General features: G+C 38.8%; 1 protein-coding gene across 1 annotated transcript in view; it reads left to right on the top strand.

Annotated features, from left to right (window-relative positions):
* hdac11 (histone deacetylase 11) overlaps positions 1-5,996 on the top strand; it is a 59,102-nt gene extending 53,106 nt beyond the window's left edge. The window contains exon 11 of the mRNA XM_003446517.5: positions 2,668-5,996. Coding sequence (XP_003446565.1) covers positions 2,668-2,910 — 243 coding nt within the window. The 3' untranslated portion in view covers positions 2,911-5,996. The remainder of the gene's footprint in view (positions 1-2,667) is intronic.
* The last annotated feature ends 19,144 nt before the right edge of the window (positions 5,997-25,140 follow it).

Below are 25,140 nucleotides of genomic sequence, written 5' to 3'. Positions count from 1 at the left end.
ACTGTAAATCATTTGTTTTCACCAAGATCAATTTTATATGCAGATGGAGGCTTTTACTAATTTCCTCTAATTACTGAAATAAAAAACACGGTGTCAAGCATGTTTATTCAGCGCTAACTGATTTATTATTTCTCCTGTCAGACCAGTATCAAGTGGTGTTTGTTAAGGATGTGCGTGGGTGTAGATAGTAAGTAATTAATCAATTAATTAAAAACACGTTTTGGATAGACTGCATGTATTTGCATTTGTTTGAGAGCTTGCATTAAGTCATATTAGAGTAAATGGGGGCCGAGATACAACACCAGCTGTTAACTGCTGTGCAGCTGTGTGAAGTTGAGCCGTGTAGCCTGAATCTAAGGTTTCACTGAAATGTATTTTGAAGCAAAGTAGTATTAACATGGTTTCTATCTGGGGCTACACACAACATTAAAGTCATTTTATACGTATTGAGTATGTTTGTCACTTGCACATCATGATGTCAACAGATGGTTTTGAGCCCCACAATTTGAAATTTCAGCGTTGGTGTTTTGCCTGCTGACATGTTGATTTTTTTTAATCCATACGATTCAAAAAATCGTGGAGTGCTAATTTATGCTAACATTAGCTAGTTAGCAGATGCATTCATAAATCATGTGGGTGGCACCAATTAGTATCTATATAAAGAAGAATTGAATTGTCCAGGTGGGAGGCCAAAACAGGGTTTTACTTTTGTTGTAACATAACACATTGTTACAGAATTTATTGTTTTGGCCTTGGAGACCCCAGCATCTGCTCGCTTCCTTGTGTTCATTTTGCCTTTATGAATTTGCTACCTAACTATCAGAAAAAAAACTATGTGAGGTAAATCTGTTTGGTGCAATGCAGATATTCTTTGTGTTGAACTATAATATGCCCGGGCCTATGAATCCAGCCCATTTGTGTCTAATATTGAATGAATCTGCACTGCTTTAGTAGCAGGAAAGAAAAATGTGTAACTGTGGCAGGCTCAGCTAAGTCAGGCCACGTGGGCTCTTCATGTAACTAATTTATCAGGAAATTTCAAATTGTACTGAGAACTGGTCCAAATGAGCCAAATTGGAATTTATTACCTACTGTGCAGAGATTTCCAGCCAGTGATCCTGTGAATCCCAGAAAGTAATTGGCGCAAATAAGGTAAATGTGCAGGATGTGTTAGTTGTGGTGGCATGCTATTGTATGTTGCAGACCTAATTTGTTAATTTAAGCTGGTAAATGTTCTTAAAAAAAAAACCAAAAAAAACACAGTGCAGCTTAAATAATTACTATTTGAAGTTCTGGCTGAACATGTGTTTCTGCCATGCTTAATAATGTTCCAAATCACTCAGTGTTTTAACAGGTGTTCCACAATAAATGACAGTGTTGACACAAACTAATGACCATTTAAATCCCTCCACAGACATGCATGTGTGCTTCTTCCTCTAGCTGTTCCAGAGCTCAGTAACTCAGTGTAGCGGGTTTCTTAGCCATAACTTTGTCCTTGGGTTCAGATCAGGACTCTGGACAAGACATGTCGACGTTATCAGCATGTTTTATCAAATCTTTTATCAATGAGATGCACTGTCTTGCATAAAAAGTGGTAGCTGTTTGTTCCTATTCTAATATCAGCTTCCAGTGTGTCACTGAAGGAAGTTCTAATAAACATTAGTTTTCTCTGTTGGGTAGCTAAACTTATAATCACAGTTATCCTGGTTAGCAGTTGTAATGTTGAACATTTAGCACAACTATTTGTTAACTTGAAAACCACCAAAGCAAGAGGACCTGGTTAAAATAATTGTACAAAAGTGCATTTTGTTTCACATTTATTCTGTTTTCATAATTGCTGGAGGCCAAAATTGTCACTCAAGTTTGCCTTTGAAATGTAATTGCAAAGTCCTAGTTCACCCTGCCATGGAGGTTTGTCAGAGGCCAGGCCTTGCACTCTTTGCACAGTTTGCCTGTGAACATCATGCCTCAGCTAAATTAAATTTGCTGTCATCACTTAAGGGAACTTTGGCCTGGGTCTTTTTGGTCCACACGCCATGCTCCCAGCAAATTTTATTCTAGTCTTCTGTCTGTTTACGCTTTGAGGCTTGATCACTGCAGGTCATGCTTTTAGTCATTTGCTTAAACAGAACCTTTTACCATTCAGCACAGAATTGGCAGGCAGTTTTAGCTACAGTGTTGAGTAGATTACCCCCTCATTATCTCCATAGCATCCTGTTCATTGCACATTCATCTTGCATGGGCATGTTTATGAGTATTAACGTCGAACAAATCACATTTGCCACATTAATTTATTACAGTCATATACTAGAGTTCAAGTTGCATGTCTGCTCCATTAGTGTGAGTGTAATGCTTCAATATTCTACAAATGAGGCATCCTTTTGACCTTAACCTTAACGTGTTGGTAGTTAAATAGCCTTTGTAAGATTCTTCCTGAAAGTGGCAACAGATGGGAGATTATCACCAATAACAAAAAAATCGACAAGTGTAGTTTTGTTTGCAGCTCTTTGTCTGTTTATGTTAGTATGTGTGTTTGGGTTTGGGTCAGATCTTCCTGTTCTCTCAGGAGAAAAGAAGTCCAGAGAATCCAGAGAAGGTAGTGCTTGAAAGCATGGAGAGGCTGCCTCTTCTTCTACCTCTAACTTTCTTCTCCTTCTTCTCTGCCAGGGCATTATAAAGAGAGATGAGCTCGTGTTCAGGGCTGCGAAGCGTCGGGGGATCCCTGTACTCATGGTGACATCTGGAGGATATCAGAAGAAAACAGCCCGCATAATCGCCGACTCCATCCTCAACCTGCACCGGCAAGGTCTGATAGAAGGTGACGCCGCGGAAGGAGAGGGATCGTCACCGCTGACGACCCACATGACGTCCACCTCTGGATCAGCGGGGTCAACATCCACAGCTGTCTGAGGAGCCTTAATCCTGGAGCTAACACTAACATACCTGACTTTAAAGCACTAAGTAACTTTATATTGTGCTGTGATCGTGTGACAGCTGTTGTAACATTCAACACTTGTCTAAACTCAGATTATGTAACAAGAAATTTGCACATGTACAACTTTAATATTCATAAGCTTTGGTAACATTTTCACATTTGTTATGCGCAGGTTGACACATACTCAAAGGGAATAATCATTCAGAGGGAAAAAGCTGTCTTTAAACAACCGTGTTTTCACAGCTACGACTTTCATATGGAACAAAAGAGCTTTTTAAATGTTTAATCAGTAGGAGAGTTATGGGTTTTATGTGTAATGTGTGATCAGGTCAGCGTTTTGGCTAGAGGTAATCTTTAATCTCAGGAAATGCAAAACTAATAATAACGTATGAAGCATATGCTATATTAAGGCTTGATGTACTTAAATAATATACTTCCAATGTATGTGTAAATAATGTCTCAAGTTATAATATAAATATAAAACGTATATAATATAAAAACAAACATAACCGCACATGAAAGTGTAATTATCTTAATCAGAAGTAATCTTTGGGTGAATCTTAACATTGAAAGAAGATCAAATCTATATATATAAGTGACTAGTGTCTTAATCGAGATAAGATATTTGTGCTTTGAATCCAATCTAATATGTACAGTTAATGTTTAAAGTTATTACAGGTACTAATTGTTCCTGTAATTGAAAAGATTTGAGACACTAAAACCTTTGACTGAGCACTTTAACTGCTCAAGAAACTCAAGTCCGCCAACATTTTAGACTCCTGAAATTCAGTCTGCTCGTTCCAGCGTTTTTTCCGCCATGTCTAGATTTAAGTCTAAAACCCAGAGTGTTCAGTGATTAATGAGAAAGCCTGTACAGTAGAGTTTCCAGTGGCTTTCACTTTTGATTGGTTGTTTATAGTTAGACACACAGCTTCCCTAATGATGTTTACACATGCAGAAACTTTGTAAAAGGAGCCACAAAAACACTGAGATCAATATGATTAATGCAGCAGCTGAACCAATATCACCGCTTCCAAAAGATACTAAAGGCATCGTCCGACACAGACTGAATACAAGCTGTGTGCTGAGGTGTAATGATCACTACGACATTTTATTATAAATCTCTGCCTAAAACATGCACTAACTGAAGTCACAGTGCATCACAAGCCTTTCTGTGAAATACTGGCATTGTCCTTCTTTGCTAATATAAGCTGATATCAAATGCCAGGGCATAGTGGTGGTCCCAGGTGAACCTACATCAGTGTTGGCTGTGGAATCATTTAACATTCATTATATTTTGGGTGTGTCATGTTTTTGGCATTGCAATGATGTATTTGTTCATGTACATATAGGAGAATTTAAAGTTGCTATTTTTTTTCTATTTTTTATATGTACAGTTTTGTGTGTGCGTGTGTGTGTGTGTGTGCGTGTGTGTGTCCATCTACCCCAAATCAAAAAACAAACATCAATGGAAAACATTTTGTGAGCACTTTATAATTGGCCTTGCAGCTATGATGGCCACATTGCAAATACTGGTTATCGCTGGTGCTGGCATAGCCATAAACACTGTGTGAACGTGAAATCCACCCAAGCATCCCTCTATGGTAAACAACTTTTTTCACTTAGCATTACAAAAATGGCTTTTAACTTTTTACTTCTGCCAGGTCACTGGCAACCCATCTGAGGCTGGTTTGGAATTTGGGAAATGTCCACCAAGCAGGCAGAAAAGTGAAAATGTGGTGCTCTGCCCGAAACATATAGGATTACAGGACGGAGCCAAAGCTTGGGCACTGCAGCGACAGCTTTGACTCATCCACCCACACCAATTATGAACTCATTCTGATAACCTCCCTCCTCTCTCATTCATACTAAATGAACACTCCTGGTTGCAACTGTCACAACCACATTAGGTACAATGCATGCTTTAAGTGTTAAATTCAGAGTAATTTGCAATAACACTGCCTGCGTAACCTATTAGTAAGTCATCCTTGATTGATTGAACAAGTACAAAAACCAAGTAGGTATTCGCACTTGCACTTTGCACAGTAAATTTTGCCCTATATGTTGGGATGCCTTTTTCTGGAAAGGCATCCCAACAGACATGCCAAAGACATGCGTGTTCAGTTGAATGGTAACTGAACTGGCCGTAGGGTAGATATGCGGTTGTCCCTCAGTGTTAACCATGTGGTGGATTTGGGACCAATCACCTTTCACCCTATAGTGGACAGGCATTGGCTACACAACCCTGTTTTGAATATGGATTTAAAAATGGATGGAAATAATTATCAAAAAAAGAAACCCTTAAACTCCTTGTACTAATTCATTTCTGCTGTTGAGGGTACAGTTTGGATTTGGCTTTAGACTATTAACTGAAAATACTTTCCCCATTTCGCCCAGTAACATACAATGTTTAAGTAGTGTTTAATAACAGCAGACAAGGGTTCTGCAATATCACCATGAAGGTGGTACGAGGGTTTTAATCCTAGTGTTTGTCATTACATTCAGTTGTTCTTTGCTATTTTGTGGCTAACTAGACCTAAAGTGGCAGCTGGAAGGTGCTGCTGTAATCTTCATGTTTGTTGTGTGCTATTGCTACAGCTGTACTGTGAAAGTTTATGGCTGTAATGCAGACTTGCAGTTATTTGAAAGATTCAAAGGTCCATCTTTGAACAGCGTGAAAGCCGTATTGGGGTACTTATCCTGGAAGCTGTTTGGAAACACTCAAAACCAAACTGTGAAAGGCGGGCCATAGTGGTGTCTGTGCTAATTAGTTAAAGCCTTTGATCTTGCATGCTGCTTTTGAATGCAGCTAAAAGGTTTAGTGCAGTCTACCTTTAATTAGGACTATGAAAGTGTTGCTTACTGTATGGAGGTTTGTTCTTAAATACACAATGCCATCACAGCTCATCAGATCCTTTTTGTGTCAGCCAGTTTTTATTACTGAATCTTATGTGCCAAAAATAGAAGTTAAAAGCTGTACTATATGTTTTTGCTGTGTGTAAACACTGAAAATTCCTTCTATGCATTTATCATGACATTGAATAATTCCTATAACAACCAATGAGGTTCTTTTCCATGTTTTAAACATTAAGTCTTCATCTATTAAAATGATCATATTCCACATGACCGTTTTAACAGCCCTGCTTCATTTAGTGCAAAGGAGGTCATACAATTTTACATTACTAAATGTCCTGGTACAGGTTTGTAAAAGTAGCTGTTCAGTTTCATGTACAGAAATCTGTTTGAGAGTAAATCAAATGACTCTCAAACTTGGTCACCTGGGGGTAATTAAGTTTTGGCGTTCTGTCCTCAGTGAGAAGCCCATATATACATAGACAAGCAGACAATATAATAGCAATGATGACTCATTAGCATAGCTTAGGTTCTCCCAGCCATAGGCAGCATAACAGTGGATGTAGCTACTCACCTACACCTCACCTAAGACTTTGTGAAGTCTTATTCTGAAGCCTTGAGATGAGTGTTTTTGCCACATCCTTGATGATTGCTGAGTTATCAGTCAGAAGTTCGTAATCAATGAGCATATCCTGGATAATCTTCCTTTCTGAAACATGCGCCAAAAAAATTACAAAATGGCTCAATTTAGTGTTGGGGGGTAACGGAATACATGTACCAGCGTTATGTATTTAAAATACAAAATATGAGTAAATGTATTCCGTTAAAGTTACTGCTTAAATCTTCATGGGATGGGTGAAATCTGACCATGCGACCAAGCTGCTCTCAGTGTCAAAAGACTCCAACCCCAACCTAAAGAAACATCTGGAAGTAAGTTCTTGTTTAAAAACTAACATTAGCCTACCGCAATTACCTTGTTTTAGTTATGGTAGCTACCTGGATTACGTGCCACTTCAGCATCTTTGATGTAATTTTGCTGTGTGACTTATTGCTATTACTGAAGGCTGCATTACAAACTGCTAGCTGCAAATAATCATGTGCAGTTCTGAAAGCAGACAGAAAGAAAACAAATTACTGATACAGAAACAGTTTTCTATATGAGATCACTGCAAAAAGTGCAGCCTTACCTAACATCCACCCTACTGTTACTCATTTTCTATAAAGATTTAAAAATCTAGTTGGTATTGCTTCCAGAACTGCACATGATTATTTGCAGCTAGAAGGTTGTTAATGCTGTCCATCAAGTCTAACACTCTGCAGTCTATGAACTAGCCTCAGCTAACGCCAGCTAACAATGTTAGCTCGGTGGCAAGTAGCCTTCATTAATAGTAATAAATCACACAGCAATAGTACATTCATGTAGTTGTAAAAAGCATGACAATATATTAAGTAATCCAAAGTATTCAGAATATGTTACTCTCACGGAGTAACTTAATGGAATACGTTACAAACTACATTTTGGGGCATGTATTGTGTAATCTGTAGTGGAATACATTTTAAAAGTAACCTTCCCAACACTGGCTAAATACTGTAGACCTTTATAGGACATGAAGCCCTTTTTCAAACCACAGATTTCACCCACTAGTGGCTATATATGAACCTGGCCAAATTCTTTATAGTTTAATGTTTTATATGTGTTTTGTATAAGACTGTGAGCTCTCTTCTTTTGAGTTCTTCTTCTGATTGAATTGAATTGAATTGAATTGAATTGAATTTCTGCTCTGCCGATTGGTCCAGTCCATGAGCTGGCTTGTCAACATGTCTGCTGCTTAAGCTACATCTATCTAAAACACCACAAAGATACTGTTCACATTTCTGTATAACTGTATATCTCATATTTCTGTATAGTTTTTTTTATTTCATATTTATATCCTGTACATAGCTTGTACTCACTACAGCCTGTACATACTTATAGTTATAGAATATTCATAACATACTTCATACCGTGTACATTATAACGTACCATAATAGACCCATTTCTGTAATATACTTACACATCTATATTATTGCTAATATATATTGTAATATATCTACATCACGGCTAAAGCACTTCTGGATGGATGCAAACTGCATTTCGTTGCCCTGTACCTGTGACATGTGCAATGACAATAAAGTTGAATTCTATTCTATTCTATTCTATTCTATAATTTTAAACAGGAGGGGAAGAGATTTTTTTTATCCTATGAAAATAATTTGTTTATTACTAGTATCAATGTAACATTTGTAGTATAATTAGTATAACAGAACATTTTTATCTATAATTAAATTGAGATGAATATTAGTTTTGTAGCTGGATGTCACAGAAAGCTGTCCAGGTGATAAATGCAGTTCGTAAAGTTGTAATAAGGAGCTGCAGAGCTGACTTTTGTAGGAAATTCTGATGATTATCATGTATTTGATAGCAGGAATATTTGTGGGATTAGTTAGCAAGACTCCTGTAAAATAGGACAATCAGCTGCTTTGAATTCTTTTTATGTTTTTTTTTGTTTGTTTGTTTACAGCTAGCAGTGCGTTTCACAAAACAGTGGTGACTGGTGGTTATATAATCAAAAATTAATGATTCCCACCATCCAACAAGCTGTTAAATTAGCTCTTAATTCTCTGCAAGTTCAGAAAATAAGCAGCCCATTTATTTAAAAACACAAACACAATCACAGTGTCAGCTGATTTAATTATTGCAGCTGATTATTAAAGAGGCTAAAATGACAATGGACTTTAAAAGTAGTGGTGACCGCACAAAGCAAAATCCAAAAGACAGTCGTCCTTAAGAAATAAATGGGGCAACAAGATTTTTGACATAATTCAAATTAATTGCCGGTGAAGAAGAAGAAGGTAGCATACTGTTCCAGATCATTTTCCATTAACTTCATTTGATTGTCTCAGCCACAGATGATAACTGGAGACACATACAAAAGTGTAAATAAAGCTGCAGAAAAACTAACCAATAGAAAACATGCCCTCCTCCCTCTGAAAACTTGGGCCTACAGAGCCTATAGAAGCAGTATAAAAACCACGTCTGCAATGAGTCTAAGTTTGACATTAAAAACACACAGTGACCACATTTGGACTATAAATAGCCTGTACACGGAGGTCCTATGGATGGCACAGTAAATATAATACTTCAAGTGCACCCATTAATACAACAGCAACTTGCATTAGTATGAGCTCAGTTGTTGAAATAGGTCTGTCATACCTTATAGTAAATATCCTAAAGTAGGTGGGTGATGTTGTTTTAAGCAGGTAGCACACCTCGAAATCCATAGTGTGATAAACACCTGTGTGCTTAGTCATTTAAAGGTATTTTCATTTTATTTATTTTGTTAAAGGCTAAAACACATTCAAAAAACTGAATAGTTGTAGTTGATATCCTAAATGCTGTGCTCTTAAAGAATGCCTTTTAACCTAGTTATACACTACAAAGTGCTCTAAAATGTTTTCATTTACTCATATGCAGTCAATCATACAATGTATATTCAAGATGAATTTAGCCACTGGAATAAAATGAGCTGATTTTGGAATCTGCATTTTGAGGCTTTGCTGTGTTTTGGCTCCTGAGAACCGGCCTTTTCATTTATTTCGTCTTGAATGGACATTTGTTTTTGGGCTATATATCGTTTGACTTATTTGATTTATTCATTTATTTGCTACCCTAGTAAGAGGACATTCTGGCCTTTCCAATGATCTCTTATGGGGGGGCTCCTTTAGCTCCAAATAATCACAAACAAGTTAAACTGAAAGATACTTGTTTCCTCAGCTCTCAGGAGGATATTGTTGTTTCTTTTAAAGAGCCCTAAAAGGTTCACAAAGTCCTTAAAGATTTAAGATTTAAACTTTTCTCTATTTTAGATTCCAAAATGACCATCATGATGACTAAAATAGCTTATGCTGTTACTTATTACTCATCATTTCTGCCCCAATCCGTCTAACGGTTGTGATGAAACAACTGACAGCCCAACTTTTCCATTCCCACAGTCATGCTGCTCAAAAGGCTCAGAGAAAAAAAAAGGAAAAAAAGAAAGTGTTCAAAATGTAAGCACATGTGGCAAAATTCATGTTTAAAATGTTCCTTTTCAAGCTGAGATAGTCCGATCAGGACAGCATCTGTCCGATATTGCTTCAGACTGAACTATACAGATTTCTCTCCAGTCATAAAAGTTAACTGTTTCACTGGCTTCCTTGTGACAAGTAAAATGAACTTCATGTGTAATATCAGTTTGTGCGCTCCTTTAATCTCGTCAAAGACCATAAAATTGTCATTACTGCAGCCTCATGTGAGAGTGGAACACACTGAGCAGAGTGTTCTTGTTGTAATGTTGTTTTTAGTCTAACCTAATTTGGGGCAGCTGATTGGGCGCTGTTCATGCCTCACTTGGGTTGGGAGGTGAAAGCAGCACACACGAGGACTGCTCGGCTGTCTCGGCCCATGTCCAGATGAACTCCTGAAGCAGTTCATCTGAGGTAAGACGCAGTCCAGGGGCCAGGCACACAGCCAGGGAATCAGGTTTAATGATGTTTCCTGCAAGGTTTCTTTGTCCTAGCACACCGGTACATGGTCTACAGGAAATGATGTCTATCTGCCTGTGAGCAGACATATGTTACCATAACAATCCCAGATAGCCACATCACACCACAGACTCTGTATGACTGTATTTCAGAGTTTCCTTCAGTAAGTATAATAACACTTAATGGTGCACCCATTACTGCAATAGCTTTCCTACTTTGCATCACTAATGAGCTCATTTGTTGAAATAGGTCTGTCATACATCACAGAGATTATTCTAAAGTAAAGGTGGGTGATGTTATTTTAAGCTGGTAACACGCTGTGTAATGCATAGTGTGGTAAACACGTGTGTGTTTAGTCATTTAAACATGTTTTCATTTTATTTTATTATTTTATTTGTTTCGTTTAAGGCTGAAGACTGAGTAGTTGGAGTTGACATCCAGATCACAACCTGACTGAAATGCTGTGGTGGGACCTTAAGAGAGCTGTGCATAAACGAAGTTAAAAGTGCTAAAATTGGTCCTACAAACTACTGAATCATGGAGTGCACTTGGTTTTTGTAACGACACTGTGACACGCATTGTTCATCTGTATCAAAATCTGCTGGAGGACAGCTGATCCACAACGATGCTAAGCTAATGAATATTAGTGTAGGAGTGTTATTTGATTGATTTTAACCTTTTAGTCCATAATTTTGGAAGCTGAACATTAAATTGAATATAGTAATGTTTTGTGTATTACATTTGACATTCTTGCTGTTTTCAGATACCCATGCAGCGCTGTCTGGAGATCCATCCCTCAGCCTCAGACTGTTTTTTTCATTCTTTGAGCAAATAACTGTATTCAATCATCCAGTACCTGCTTCGCACATTTTAAATGGTTTTATTTGTCCCGAAATAAAAGCTCACCTCCCCTCCGGTTATGATTTATAGAGGTAAATATGACATCTCCCTACACGCCCATCAAAGCAAAATTATTAAAAAAGACCACGATTAAGAAACATCATGGTTCACTGGCTGTGCTGTCAGAATAAATGGGCCAAGCCAGCAGAACGGGAAGGAGATCTTACAGGAATGGAAATTTGATCATGCAGTTGTATTGGGGTTTGCTCAGGTGTTTACACTAAGTCATCAATTACTGGCATGTTTTGCATAATGTCAGGTCTGCCGTTGCGTCCGATCAAAGTCTACTGAAAATGCATTCGCTGGCAAACAGGTTCAAAGCTGTATTTCTTATGCCTATCTGTCATTGAGGATTTTGCAAAACCATTGTCAGGCCTTACTGTTTTCTAAGCCACATGTGCTGACCTTTCCAGTCACAGAGAAACGTGATCTTTTAAAGAACACAGACTTGGTGCCTCGGCCATCTTACAACAAAGCCTTCTGCAAAGATAGTTTCACTAAGTACTCCTAATGACTGTTTATAACTGCAGATCAAAGGGAGTTTCTGGCATGGCCATAAAATAGCTGAGAGCAAATTTTGCATGAAAGTGTCTCATTTTCTGGGTTATTGGCCAAACATTGAGTAAATGTTGGTAGACCTTTGGGCCATTGGTCTCTGGTCAAGCTGAACGTATCAGAGGGACGTTGGAGAAGATTCAAACCGACTCTGGCTTCATCAGTCATTTAAAGTATGCATTAAACTAACCACTTGCTACATGGCGGCCTTCCAGAAGGACTACAATTTACAGGCTGACTAATGTCAGTTTCAATTTTTCTGTTTGACAGTTTTGCCAAGGTGGATGAAGCTTGATTTGCATCCCTATATAAAGTTCAGGAAACTAGTAAGCTCTCCAGGATGTTCAGGAAATTAGTTGGAAAAGCTAATGTGAAGTTGGCTGTGAAGGTTGAGTCAGTCTCCCTAGACTGTGAGCATGTTTACAACCTGGTACATTAAAAGTTGTTGATGGTAGATAATTGACCCTTTTCACCAGTGTTTGGAAGAATTTAATTTAAATGCCCGACTCTTTTTTAGCACTTTTCTACTCAAGCATTCCACACAATAAGTCTCTTTCACTCATTGTCTACACCTAAGTGCTTTATGTCAAACATTCATACCCCAATGAACATATCAGGAGCAACTCAAGGTTAAATATTTTGCCCAAGGATATCTGGCATGCACACTGGAGCAGCCAGGAGACTGAACCACCAACCTTGGAATTAGTAGATGACCTGCTCTACATCCTGAGGCACAGTGAGTACAGGTGCATACCACTGTTAAGGTTTAAAGTTAGAGACATGTATTGGCACACCCTGACAGGTGTGCCAATACAAAACCTGCAGTCATCAGCTGTCTGCTAGGTATCATCTCTGCCAATTTATTCACTGAGCTGGAGTGATTCACCATATATGTGCTGTTTGTGCAACACAATTATCTCATAAATAATATGGCTTACTGTATAAAACAGAAGTCTGTGCTTCAGTGTGAAAATTTCAGTTATTTTATTAGTGTTTTACTCAGCACTATTACACATATATCTGCTAATTAGTGCTTGGTGGTGGCCAAAACGTGTAGTAGAAAAACCTGTGGGTGTTGTCACAGTAGCTGTATCCATCTTTTATATACAGACTATTTTTTTAACCAGAGACAGGTTTGAAGGATAATTACAGTTTATTTTAACCTGGTGACCTAATGACCCTTAATATGTGCTGTCCTGTATTAAAAAGCAGCATTTAAGTTTGGGCACGCTACTTCAAAATTATTATTTATTGATAGAACTATTTATGGCTCACTTAGCACCAGTTTCCAGAGCTCAACATCCAAAACATCTGACAAAGCAGAACGTTTGGTGATATTTGGTTCAAAAATGGCTCTAGATCTTTCAGTGGTGATTGTTGCTTATGTTGCTTTCAAGTCGTGTTAATAAATGTAAACGAGCCCTGACAATACCTGACCTAATTATGGTTATTAAAAAATAAATCAGAATTGAAGTTTGCGTCGAGCAGCTCCTAGAGTCAGAGATCAGTCTTGCTGTTCGATCCGATCATCAGTTAAACTTTTGTTATTTCTTCCTGACATTTTGCCCTGGGTGTGTTATGAAGAAAACAAGTGAATTATCCATTTTTTAAATGAAAACTTTCTGCCTGTTAAACCTGAAAATGTATTTGACAAGAGCTCTGAGACAGAACCAAAGCAGGAAAACCTGAAACAATGAGGTGAAACCTGCTAAAATGCACATTAAAGTTCTTTTATTTGTTTACCTGTCAAGTCCTATGAATGAACACATTTAAGGACAAGGAAACTAAATAAAAAGTAATACTTCTAACCTAGAACTACGATCAGATCACAACATGTATGCCTTTGCCCCATGATCACGTCTCTTGGTCTAATCCAACTCTCCCTCATTATGTGTGAAAACATTCACCGTTTCACTTGGATGCATCCACCGTGTATCACTGGGTCACTTCATGGTTGGATAGAAACATCCATCTTTTATGCCTTTTGTAAGATTGTTCCTCAAGCAGTTTGGTCTTGCCAAATTTTAAAAAATGTTTCTGAGTTCATTTCTAATCGGTCACAGCATCAGCCAGTCTCATTAAAAGGTTGAAACAGCAACATCCAGAAACGGTGTTGCAATTACTCAGTGGCACCAAGTTTCTCCTGGGAAATATGTCACTGAATGCAAACCTAACTGAGACCCTGAATGGGGAGAATTGGGTACTGAGTTAAAAGCTTCTGAGCCCAGTGTGACACAACTGTGAGGTGCAGCTGTGACAGACTAGTTATGTTATCACAGCTTAGGTAACATGTCTGACAGCAAAACCCACAAAAATCTCAACAAATCTTGTTTTCCATTACCCTCCTCCCATCCTCCGGGTTAGTGTTCAGTGATTCAGTCACCTGTGAGCCCAGAGTCAGTGAGATATTTGTGGCAGACAGACTTTTTGTCATTGTTTCCCACCAGTTCACTGAATGCATCACAATGGAACTTATTTACAACCTAATGGGTAACAAATTATGCAATTCTTCTCCTGCAATGCAGCAGGAATATTAAGTTGTTGCACTCTTCCTTGTCAGATTTGTGCTGTAAGAAGACTCCCCACACACTGGTGAGTATTATCTTTTTTTTAAACTCCCAGTGGGTTCGAATGTAATCACAAGGCCTTAGCAGCCATCTTCAAAGACATTAAATGGATAATTTCTTTGTATTAGAATGCAGGCAGTCCATGAGTTGGCAGTTTAAGAACAGATTTGTTGTGCACAAGCAGTGAGGCTGGTCCTCCCACATCACACTGACTTCAAGGCTGCAGTAACTGGGTTAGACTGTCTGATTTTCAGAGCCAAACATCAGAAGAGTTCTACAGCACCTGTCCAGAAGCCGTGATCCATCATTTTCAGCTATAAACAGGTAGATCTGAGTACATTTAACTGTATGCCAGGTAACACGATCAATGTAAAAAGCCAGAATTTAAGTAATAACATGGCAGGACAACCTAATAATATTAGAATGTGCCAGAACAAAACAACATGGCACCTTCAGCTAATAAGCAATGCATTTAACAGGCAGTTTTAAACATAGTGATATCAGTATCAGTTCATTCACTATGCGCTGCAAACTAGGGTCGCTTCCTGCTGATGCAACTCAGTTTTGTTGAATGATTCTAAACAAATCTATAAAGACAAAATAATGTCTCAGCTCGTGGTTCACCCTGCACACTCTTCACCCATCATTTCAGCCACGGAGGAGGAATAATAACAAGCGGCGCTACTTATTTTGAAGTGGCAATTAATTTCAAATGCAGTGTTTCAAAAAGCCCCACAAATGGGGGTTGGGGTTTTTCAGGGAAGGTCACCTACTAATCAGAAGGTTGGTGGTTTGATCCCCAGTCTGCATGCAAAAATCCTTGAGGAAGATACTAACCCCAAGCTGCTCTCCGGTGCATCCATCGGAGTATAGGTGAATGTTAGATAGAAAGGACTTAGGCATAGCATAGTGTGAATAAGGCGTGTTGCATAAAGTGCTTTGAGTGCTCCGGGAGAGAAAAAGCACTATATAAGAATCAGTCCATTTACCATTTGATAGAAACAGGATCTGATCCCCAGAGAGCAGACACATTTAACATCAAGGGACTTGTATTGTAAGGTGAAGATAATACAGGGAATACTGCAACAACTGAACAACTCCCAGTGAGGAAGCATGTAGCAACAGTGGAAAACAGGAACAAACCTCTGACAGAACGAGGCTCAGGGAGATGCAATGACCAACACGATTGATTCAGGGTGAGGGGACTGAGACAAAGAAACACTGTGGAAGAGAGCCAGAGACTAAAAGTAACTAATGATAGAATGCAGAATGGTGTATAAACACATAGTGAGTGACAAAAGGTGAGTGAAGAAGAAGCAGTCAGTGCATCATGGGAAATCTAGGCCTGCATAACTAAGGGAGGTTTAGATAATAACAATTAAATGTTGTTAAAAGGTTACACAATCATCACAAGTGTGTAAATGCACAAAGAGCAGTAAAGCTGAGAGCAGCATGTCCTCAATGAAGAAAGCTCACATTATAAGTCAGGCCAGTCTTTCTTAGCCTGCGCTGCTATACCGATCATAGTGTTACCCCACCAGCCAAAGACCACTTTAACCCAGATAATAATAACAATAAAGGAACATTTCCACCGTGCCAATTCAATAAACACAGCAGCCATTATGTCACTCTAATTACACAGCTTGTCCTTTTATTTGGATGCTGGTTTTATTCAGCAACAAATTCCATGGTGCCATTTTTTGATTTGTTAATTAAATGTAGGCGCTCCCTGTACACGTTTTACTTTAAACGCTAAGAAAAGGCTAACACCCACTGGGCTGCTGTATAACATTTAATGAAATGGGTAGAGTTGCTGATTGATGGAAACAGTGCATGAAAGCGTTTGTTCACTTACAGTGAAAGACAAGAACTGTGAGTACACAGCCCTATGAAGGTGATATTATTGTATTTGCTTGACACTCTGTTTTCTTTTATTATTTTCACTGAGGGCATTTTTTACATTTACCTGGTGTTATTTTTAGTGATCCACCTCCACAACAGTTGGGAAGCTGTGTAAATAAAAACAGAACACAATGATTTGCACATCTCATAAACCCAATTTTGTTCACAATAGAACACAGAAAACATTCAATGTTCAAAATAATTGATATGTTTACTTGTTTTTTAAATTTTAAGAAAACTATTATCACTTTGCGTTTGGCAGCAGCAACAGGAGTCAAAAAACTTGTGATGGGAGGACAAAAAGGTGGAAAAGTAAGTGTTACGAAGAGAAACGTTTTCCAAGTGACAACAGGTCAGTGACATGGCTGGTGTAGTCTTAGAGAGACGTAAAGATGATCAGAGGTTCACCAATCTGCAAAAAAACCCTCTACAAATGTTTGAATTTCAGAATAATGTTTCTCACCATGAAGACTTTCAGTATCTCACCCTCTTAAAGTACAAAATATCACAAAAAACACCAAAAATCAGCAGCTCTATCACGGAAAGAAGAAGCTGTATGTGAACATAATCCAGAAAGCTGTCTTCTTTGGGCCAATGCTCGTTTAAAATGGACTGAGGCAAAGTGGAAAACTGCTTTGTGGTCACACCAATCAATTCTCGAGATTCTTTTTTTTATAAAAACATGAATAATGTGGCCTTTGGACTAAAGAGGAGAAGGACCATCCAGTTTGTTACAGCACTCAGTTCATAAGCCTGCACATCTGATTGTATGGAGGTGCATTAGTGCCTATGGAACCAGCAGCCTGTACATGTGGCACCATCATCGCTGAAAGGTATAGACGAGCTTTGGAGCAGCACATGTTCCCATCCAGACAACGTTTTTTTTTTCAGGAAAGGGCCTGCATATTTCAGCAAGACAAGGCTAAACCACAAGGAGGGGTTAGGGGAGTAACACACACTGGGGAAAACAACTAACTAATAACAACTCTACAGCTTCACTTTCTTACTTTTTTCAGGCTCAAACATTTATCTTTTTAAAATTTATGTCTTTTATCTTTAAATCATGCTTCAATTTTCTGCTTCCTTTGTTTGTATTGGCAGTATTTAGGAAATGATACTGGATATGGGGAATCAATTTTTAGTTTTCATCCAAATATCATGTCTCATTTGACCTCTGACCTCACTTTTACATTTCACATCTGCTTTCCTTTCAAGTTGGCCACAGATTGTGTTCTATCTTTAAAGAAAGTATTGTCAAGAGGAAGAGAATGAGGTGTCTAAAAAAATACTGTAGTATAATAATTACGTATTACTGATTCTCTAGTAAGCTCAAGTTATACGTGTCCAGTTATTTACAAATCAACACCCATCGTCGATGACCTACTCCTACATTATGCTTGTGTAATCAAAATAAAAAATACCTGTCATGCTACCCTTGTCTGATTTTTACTGCACTACAAACTTCTTAAAGTATGTTTAAAAAAATAAATAAAACACAATACTATTGCCTTAAAAGTAATTACTGCTGAGAGAGTGAGCTGCCTTGGCAGAGTTTTGCACTCTCAGAGTGCTTCCTGTTTATTCATGTATTTGATTAACAGCATGTGTGTTGCATTTTGAGATTATTTGATATTAAATATTGATGTTGGCATGCCTGGCCAGATGTTGCTTTGTCAAAGGGAGCATTTATTTCTGATATGTTAAAATAAAGTTGAACCTTTGGTATGTTTGGCTGAAAGAGACCAAGACTGTTACAGAGCAGTTCGTTAGGTTCTAAATAAAATAATTAAAAGACCACTTCGAATGCAGTGGTTATGTGTTTAACTGAAATTTATAATTATATACATTAAATTGCCAGCAACAGATTTAAGCTGCAGAGACAGGAGCGATTCACTCACTGGACATCACTTTGAAGCTTGAAGCTAGGTTAATTAGCCTAGGTAGCCCTCTATTGAAAGAGGCCTGGTAAAGGAAACTTGTTCTAAAGTACAGAGATCTGTCGTCAGCAATCTTAATCAAACGGCCAAGATGAGCAAAGGACAATCTCTGACTGTCCTTGAGTTGCCCACCCGAAGCTAAACCTTCAATCCTACAGACTATCTGTGGAGAAACCTCGTGATGGCAGTTCACAGACATCTCCAGCCAGTTTGTCAGAGCTTGACAGGATCAGCCAGGAAGAAGTGAATAAACTGCTCAAATCCAGCCTCACCCCAGGACACTCAAAGCTGTAATTGCTGCCAAAGGGGTTTTACTTCAAAGTGCTGAATTAAAATTCTACATACGTCTGAAAAAATAAATGTTTGCCTTTTGGTTTTATAGACATGTTTATCTTTTTCATTATGGATTTTTGGAAATTCAATTAAAATTCAGTCTACACTGTAAAAATGTCAAAAATCTTCCTCTGTGCTTGCAGAGGTGCTCAGGGATTTAAGCTAATGATCTCAGTCTAAAATATTTCCCACTACCCAAGTGTTCAATAGTAAACACTACACCTTTCCCCACTCTGTATTTCGCACTGAAGTTGCTTCCTGACAGTCAAACACAACACAACTCATCACAGTCGCGTGGAACATTTTATATCTCCCCTCAGGGTAATTCACCCGGCGTCTTCTTTTATCACATCTCATTTAGTGCATATGCCTCCTGTGGCGAAGACTGTCGTTCAAACAGTTGTTGCTAGTCTGTATTGTGATATGTGATGTTGAGCCAAAAGAAGGAAGCTGGCAGCTGTGTGCGATTTGTTGATATCTTGAACAGTATGACTCTAGCTGCCTCGCTGTTTGGCTTGCTCTGAAGTTCCTGCACCCTTACAAATGGCCATGAATTATTCAAAAGCTGAACTTGTAATTCTAGCCCCTAACCAACAGGTGGCCCCATGATGAGAGAAGGCAGTTTGCTGGGTATAATGCTGCACTCTTTGGGGTTGGAACATGTTTTCTCACTTAAACAATGAGACTTTGTAACTTTTAGTTTGTGTGAGTGCTCTGGGCAACAGAAACCAACAATAACACGGGCAGGAAGTATGAATAATGGATTACACTCCCAAAACGCAAACACTACACAGCAATCAAGGATCCTCACTTCTGTTAACCGTAGACCTCCATTTGTTCACAGTGATCATTAGACAGATTTTCTCTGAAAAAGAGCTCATTATGTCTGCCATGAGAATGTAAGCCTGGACTGAACAACAAAAACATGCACAGCAGCACAAAGCGCTCAGCTTGTCCCGAACGGTTCTTCTCGGAGATGAATGTGACATATGATTGGACATTGGTGGTGTTTGGGGAAGGTGGTGTTGAATTGAAATTGGCTTTAAACAGAGGAAACATTAAGAGGTTTGTGCAGGAGAGGGGTATAAAATCGCAGTAAAATTACATCAAGTTGCAGACAGAATTTCTAAGAGCACCCAGCAACTGTCAGCAAGAAACAACCACAACATTTAAACAACAAGGATTTATTATCGGTGAGTCTGTCCGTTGGATTCATTCACTTGTTTTGTCTACCAAAAATAGCCCAAATGTCCCACAACCCAAGCTTTCAAAGTCTTGTTTTGTCCAGTCATGAGTTTAAATCAAACATTAGTTTATCATCATAGATGATAACAAAGGCTCCTTAGTCCTTGATCTAAGTGATCGTGTCAACTTTTTGTTCTGAAGTGAGGTCAGCGGCACTGACAAATCTGTCAAAGCAGCCAGACTCCTAACTTTAAGCCATAGCAGTGCCCTAACTAATTATCTGCCAAGTTTTTCCCTGGAATTATGAGAGGGCTTACCACCGACACATCTTCATTTTTCAGTTCCGGATGTTGCATCTCAACTAGCACACATTTTACATGCACTTTTAAACACAGCCACTAGATGGCCTTCGGAGTCATTAGGTGAACAGTCTCTTAAGAAAACAGCATACTTAAGAAATCCACAGTCATATTCTCAGATTTTCATTTAAATGACCATATATCTCTAATTGAAGCTTTTTATTTTAAAATTTTGCTAAATTATAGCAAAATGGCAGTATGTATAAAATGGCAATAAGATAAGTAGTGTCTGAAATAAGAGTCTAGTTCACGGTGCGGTTAAGTTTTCGTATGATCACACAGCAAGGATCAGGAGTTACATCCAACATTCCTTGAGTCCTTGCTGTGATTGTTGGCATGGTGAGTCTCCTGCTTTCCAAGGCTACAAATCACAGCAGACAATGTACCCTGAAAAGATTTCTCAGCTGTCTGTAATTCAACCCATTCCCCCAAATTTTGCTTTTTGTCCAGTTCCTACTCATAAAACTATGTATTCCCCTTCCTATTATCTCATAAGATGTCTGTAGGTGTGTTCAAGGCAGGAAAATCCTGCCAAACCAGAGACCTCTGGAGCTGCCGGACCACACAGGGCTCCAGACTGAGCTTTCCTCCTTCAGTCCACCAACAGCCGCAGAGACATGGCCCTCTGCCTGGACACAAACCGAACAATAATCAATCAAGCTGTTGACATATTGCACCAAGAATCACTGCAGTCTTCCAGTGACGAGAGTAAGTGATGAGTTTGTGTCTGTGTCTCTTTAACACTGGTATCTGCGGTGTGTTGTTGCTCTGCTCTGGAGAGATTTAGATGGTATTTTGCTTAAAGCATCTCTTACATTTTTTTTTCATTAGAGTTTATGAAGGTTCGGGTCTGTGAGGTGTTCAATACCCAGAAATCATGTAACATGAAAGTGATGATTTTATACCAAAGCCTAAAAAGCCACAAAGAGCCAATGCTGAGTCCAGCTTTCTTTGGCCTGAGCCTTAACTGCTGTTCAGGAAATAGTTTGGGGAAATTTGTTGACATTCTGTCTAACAGAGAAATAGAAGGGAAGTTCCACATCGAAGCCATGCCTTGGGATTAAATATGACAGATCCTTGAATTGATTGGCCTGTTAACTCACTCTCTGCTCCAAAGTTAAAACAAACAACTGCAAGCGCCACCTTTAAATTTTGTCCAGCTAAAGTCGACTGCAAAAAACTGGAGCTAGCTTATAAGATAACAGCTACTTAACCTTTAACATCCACCAGTTCAGCCTTTTCTAGATTGATTGGTGCAGTTGTGGTTAGTTTTTGTTATCCACAGAAAAGAGAAGCTTTTTCAGATTTCAAATGTAGTTGATATGCATTTTGGCATTACGGTTTTTCTCCTACAAGCGTTTCTATTTATGTCTTTAGAAGCTTAAAAAGGTTGTTTAATAGGAGGATCAGTTGTGTTATGGAACTACAGCTTGTAATAAGTTGAAATTCTGAAAATATATCAAATATATGAAAATATAAAGCTGCTCTTTTAATTATGCCAATAAAATCACAGAAAAACAAGACCAAAACACCACAGTCAGTCCAGCATCCACTGAGGCTTAGTGACCAAGCTTTGTAAAATGTTTTGTCTACTTGCACAACCCAGTTGAGTCATACACTCTCACAGGATGAAGTACCTTACCAATTTTCTAGTCATTGCATTGTTAGTGGAGACTATGTCATCACAACCCTGGAACCATTTATACTGGTTTTGAGTGAACTAAAGGAGGCAGCATTATTTACTGTAACAATGTACTCGAAATGAAAATACAAAAATATATATATATATACTAATAAAAACAAACAAAAGACTAGAAACTAAGACTTTTGCAACTAGGAATTTACAACTAGGATAAACCAAGGGGCCCCAAAACACACCACAAGCAGGAATGACACAACAACAAGCAGAGGGAGAGGATTTAAATACACACACAGGATAACGAGGTGAGGAGGAACAAATCAGCTATAACGAGATGGGGGCGGAGCAAAACTGAACACAGCACACATGGTAAATGGCCTGTATTTGTATAGCACTTTTCTAGTCCCTAAGGACCCCAAAGCGCTTTACACAGCCAGTCATTCACGCATTGGTGATGGCAAGCTACATTGTAGCCACAGCCACCCTGGGGCGCACTGACAGAGGCGAGGCTGCCGGACACTGGCACCACCGGGCCCTCTGACCACCACCAGTAGGGAACGGGTAAAGTGTCTTGCCCAAGGACACAACGACCGAGACTGTCCAAGCCGGGGCTCGAACCGGCAGCCTTCCGATTACAAGGCGAACTCCCAACTGTTGAGCCACAATTGCCCACATAAGACAGGACTACCAAAATAAAACAGAAAACACAACATAGAAACAGAGCGTGAGGGAGACATGACAGGCTAGGGACATGGAAGGGAACAGACTACATGACCAAATAACTAAGAACTATAAATATAAAGAGTTAAACTGGGAAGCACAAATCAAGACTACGAAACAAAGATCACCACAATAATAAAGAACCAAGGTCTCAAAATCCAGAAAACACAAAAACACATGAAACTCACTGAGGTCTTTTTCTGAACACCAGTTGTCATAACTCAGAAAAAGAAAAAGTTTTTAGTTTCTTTTTTTAAAGTTGTCTAAAACAGCCTATTCCTTTCAAGCTCTTGCAGCATCTCCGTCTGTATAATCATACATTTTCTGCACTCCCACAGTAATATATGCCACAACTGCTTGCGTGCATGCTGTCATGCCTTCCTTCCCTACTCAGGAGGTAAAACAGGTCATTTCCAAATGAGTAGGTCAGTGGTTTGATCCCAGACTCCTCTGGCTGAAGTGCCCTGAAGGTGACAGGATACTGAATCCTAAATTTCCCCATCAGAGTGACTGTGGGCAAGATAGTTGGAAAAGCACTGAAAATGCAGAGAATATTAATATGGGTGTAGCGAAAACAACGTGAGTGTTGAGTTAGAGTAGAAAAGTAGTCTTCTAAGTATTAGTTTAGTTACTTCACTATCAGTAGGAGTGACACCAAAAGGCATCAGCTGTTAAAATGTGAATGTTGCGGTACATTAAGATATTATTGTTGTACCTAGTGTTGAATGGTGCATAATTTGGTATCAATACATTCGTCCAATTCTATTTATTTATTTCTCAAAACAGACTCACTTTTAATGACACTTTTCTAGTCTTAGCGCCCACCTTACAGACATTTGTACCTACAGGGGACATTTGCACTTGTTATACCTGTAGGAGCAGAATCTGACCCTTACTGTATCCCCGTTTATTAGAGTGTAAAAAACTATTTTAAAAAGACGGTCTTAAAATATCCTCAAAGGAAGTCAGAAACATATTTTCTAGTGGAATGCTGCAGTTAGCGATTTTTTATTTTATGTCTTTATCTGAATATCTGGGACAAAGTGGTAAAATGTGGTGAAAGAAAGCATGGAAGAGTGGTGTTCAAGTTCAGGAGACACACTGGGGAAGATGTTTGGAGACTCAGAGGTTGATTATCTGACCCATTAAAACTGTTCCTCTGGGAAACCGGTTGCTCTTGCTGTGAAGGAGCGAAGAAGTCATATTCTAGCCTTCATTTGATCGACCTGCTGGTGGGCCTCGGATGGAAGCCAGGCATTTTTTTCAGCCATCTCACAGGAAGTCTCTCAAACCACCACGAACAAGTGGAGAAACCACTATCCACATCCAAGCTGCCACAGTCAATTACTGCAGAACCAAAGATCTCAGAACACAATAGGTCTTTCATAACAAGGGATCATTTATTGAGGGTTTTTTTTTTTTTAAATTTTTTTACAACTATTGTAGCTCACATGGCAGAGCTGCACAGTTCTGTTTTCTAAAAAATGTGTTTGCATCATCAGGAGTATATAAGGAGCCACTTTCAGTCAGTGAAATAGCCTGAGAAGTCTATAATTATCCCCAAGTGAGAAGAGAATCTTCCAAAGTGAATTTTATTGTAATTTACCATTAAATATTATATTTAGGCCAGTGTGATAACTACTCTAGCTTGAATTCAAAGAGTCTTCTCTAAGGCAGGTAGTCCTCCTATCCTCACCTTTATCTGCATTCAGATGAAGTCAGTCTGCCTTTACCCTTCCATCTGAGTTGATCCACACATTGGCACGAAATCCCAATTCAACTTTGGGATGTTATTCTTACAGTTAGTATTATACAGTTCACTGATGGCACATGAAGGAATGAGCAAAACACATGCACAGTCTGCCTGTGTCCCATCCACAGTCCCATCCACAGTCTGCCTGCTGCAACTGATTCACGACTTCCATCTCAGGAATTCTTGGCAGGACAAAACAGAAGAAACCTGAGCAAAGAAAAGCCTGCGATGATTTAAAGCTACATAATGTCAGGCCTCATAAATGAGGCAAAGCGGGGCAGGATTTGAATTTAGTTGAACATGAACCGCTCGATGCATGCTGACTAACAGAGGGATTATTTTGAAGTGTTTTAATCAAAAACAGGCGTGCATTCTAACTCCATCAAAATGGTAATGTTAAATTGGATTACATGGATCAGGCTGGCAACGACTCTAACTCTGCATCGGAGAGTCGGCAAAGTCACACACACACACACACACACACATATATATATATTTAAATATAAATTTGATTTTAAACATTTCTACTTGGGGCGATACATACAGTATAAGCAAACTTACACGCCACTCTCATCCTGAGTGGAAGTTTGCTACTGATGGAACACCACTAGAAAAGATTCAGATCAAACATAACCATGGAATTAGAATAAAGGCATTTTCTACAGTGTCTACAATCTGTTATGTTATGCATATGTGCGTGTGTGTGTGTGTGTGTGTGTGTGTGTGTGTGTGTGTGTGTGCGTGTGTGTGTTTGGTTGCAGCCACAGACTGTATATAAAAGATGTATGTAATGTTCTTTGTTGGTTGATGATGTTGTGAAGCCTCAAGCTGAGTGCTTTTAGCTGTTGCTGAAAGACATCACGAGTGAGCAGTCGCTGCACTAACAGTGCACTTGACCAGTTTGAAGTAGATTAGATAAACAGTTGTTGAGATAGATTG

This window comes from Oreochromis niloticus, linkage group LG5 (assembly GCF_001858045.2).
Source record: "Oreochromis niloticus isolate F11D_XX linkage group LG5, O_niloticus_UMD_NMBU, whole genome shotgun sequence".
NCBI classification, from domain to species: domain Eukaryota; kingdom Metazoa; phylum Chordata; class Actinopteri; order Cichliformes; family Cichlidae; genus Oreochromis; species Oreochromis niloticus.
This window is presented reverse-complemented; position numbering and strand designations above follow the sequence as displayed.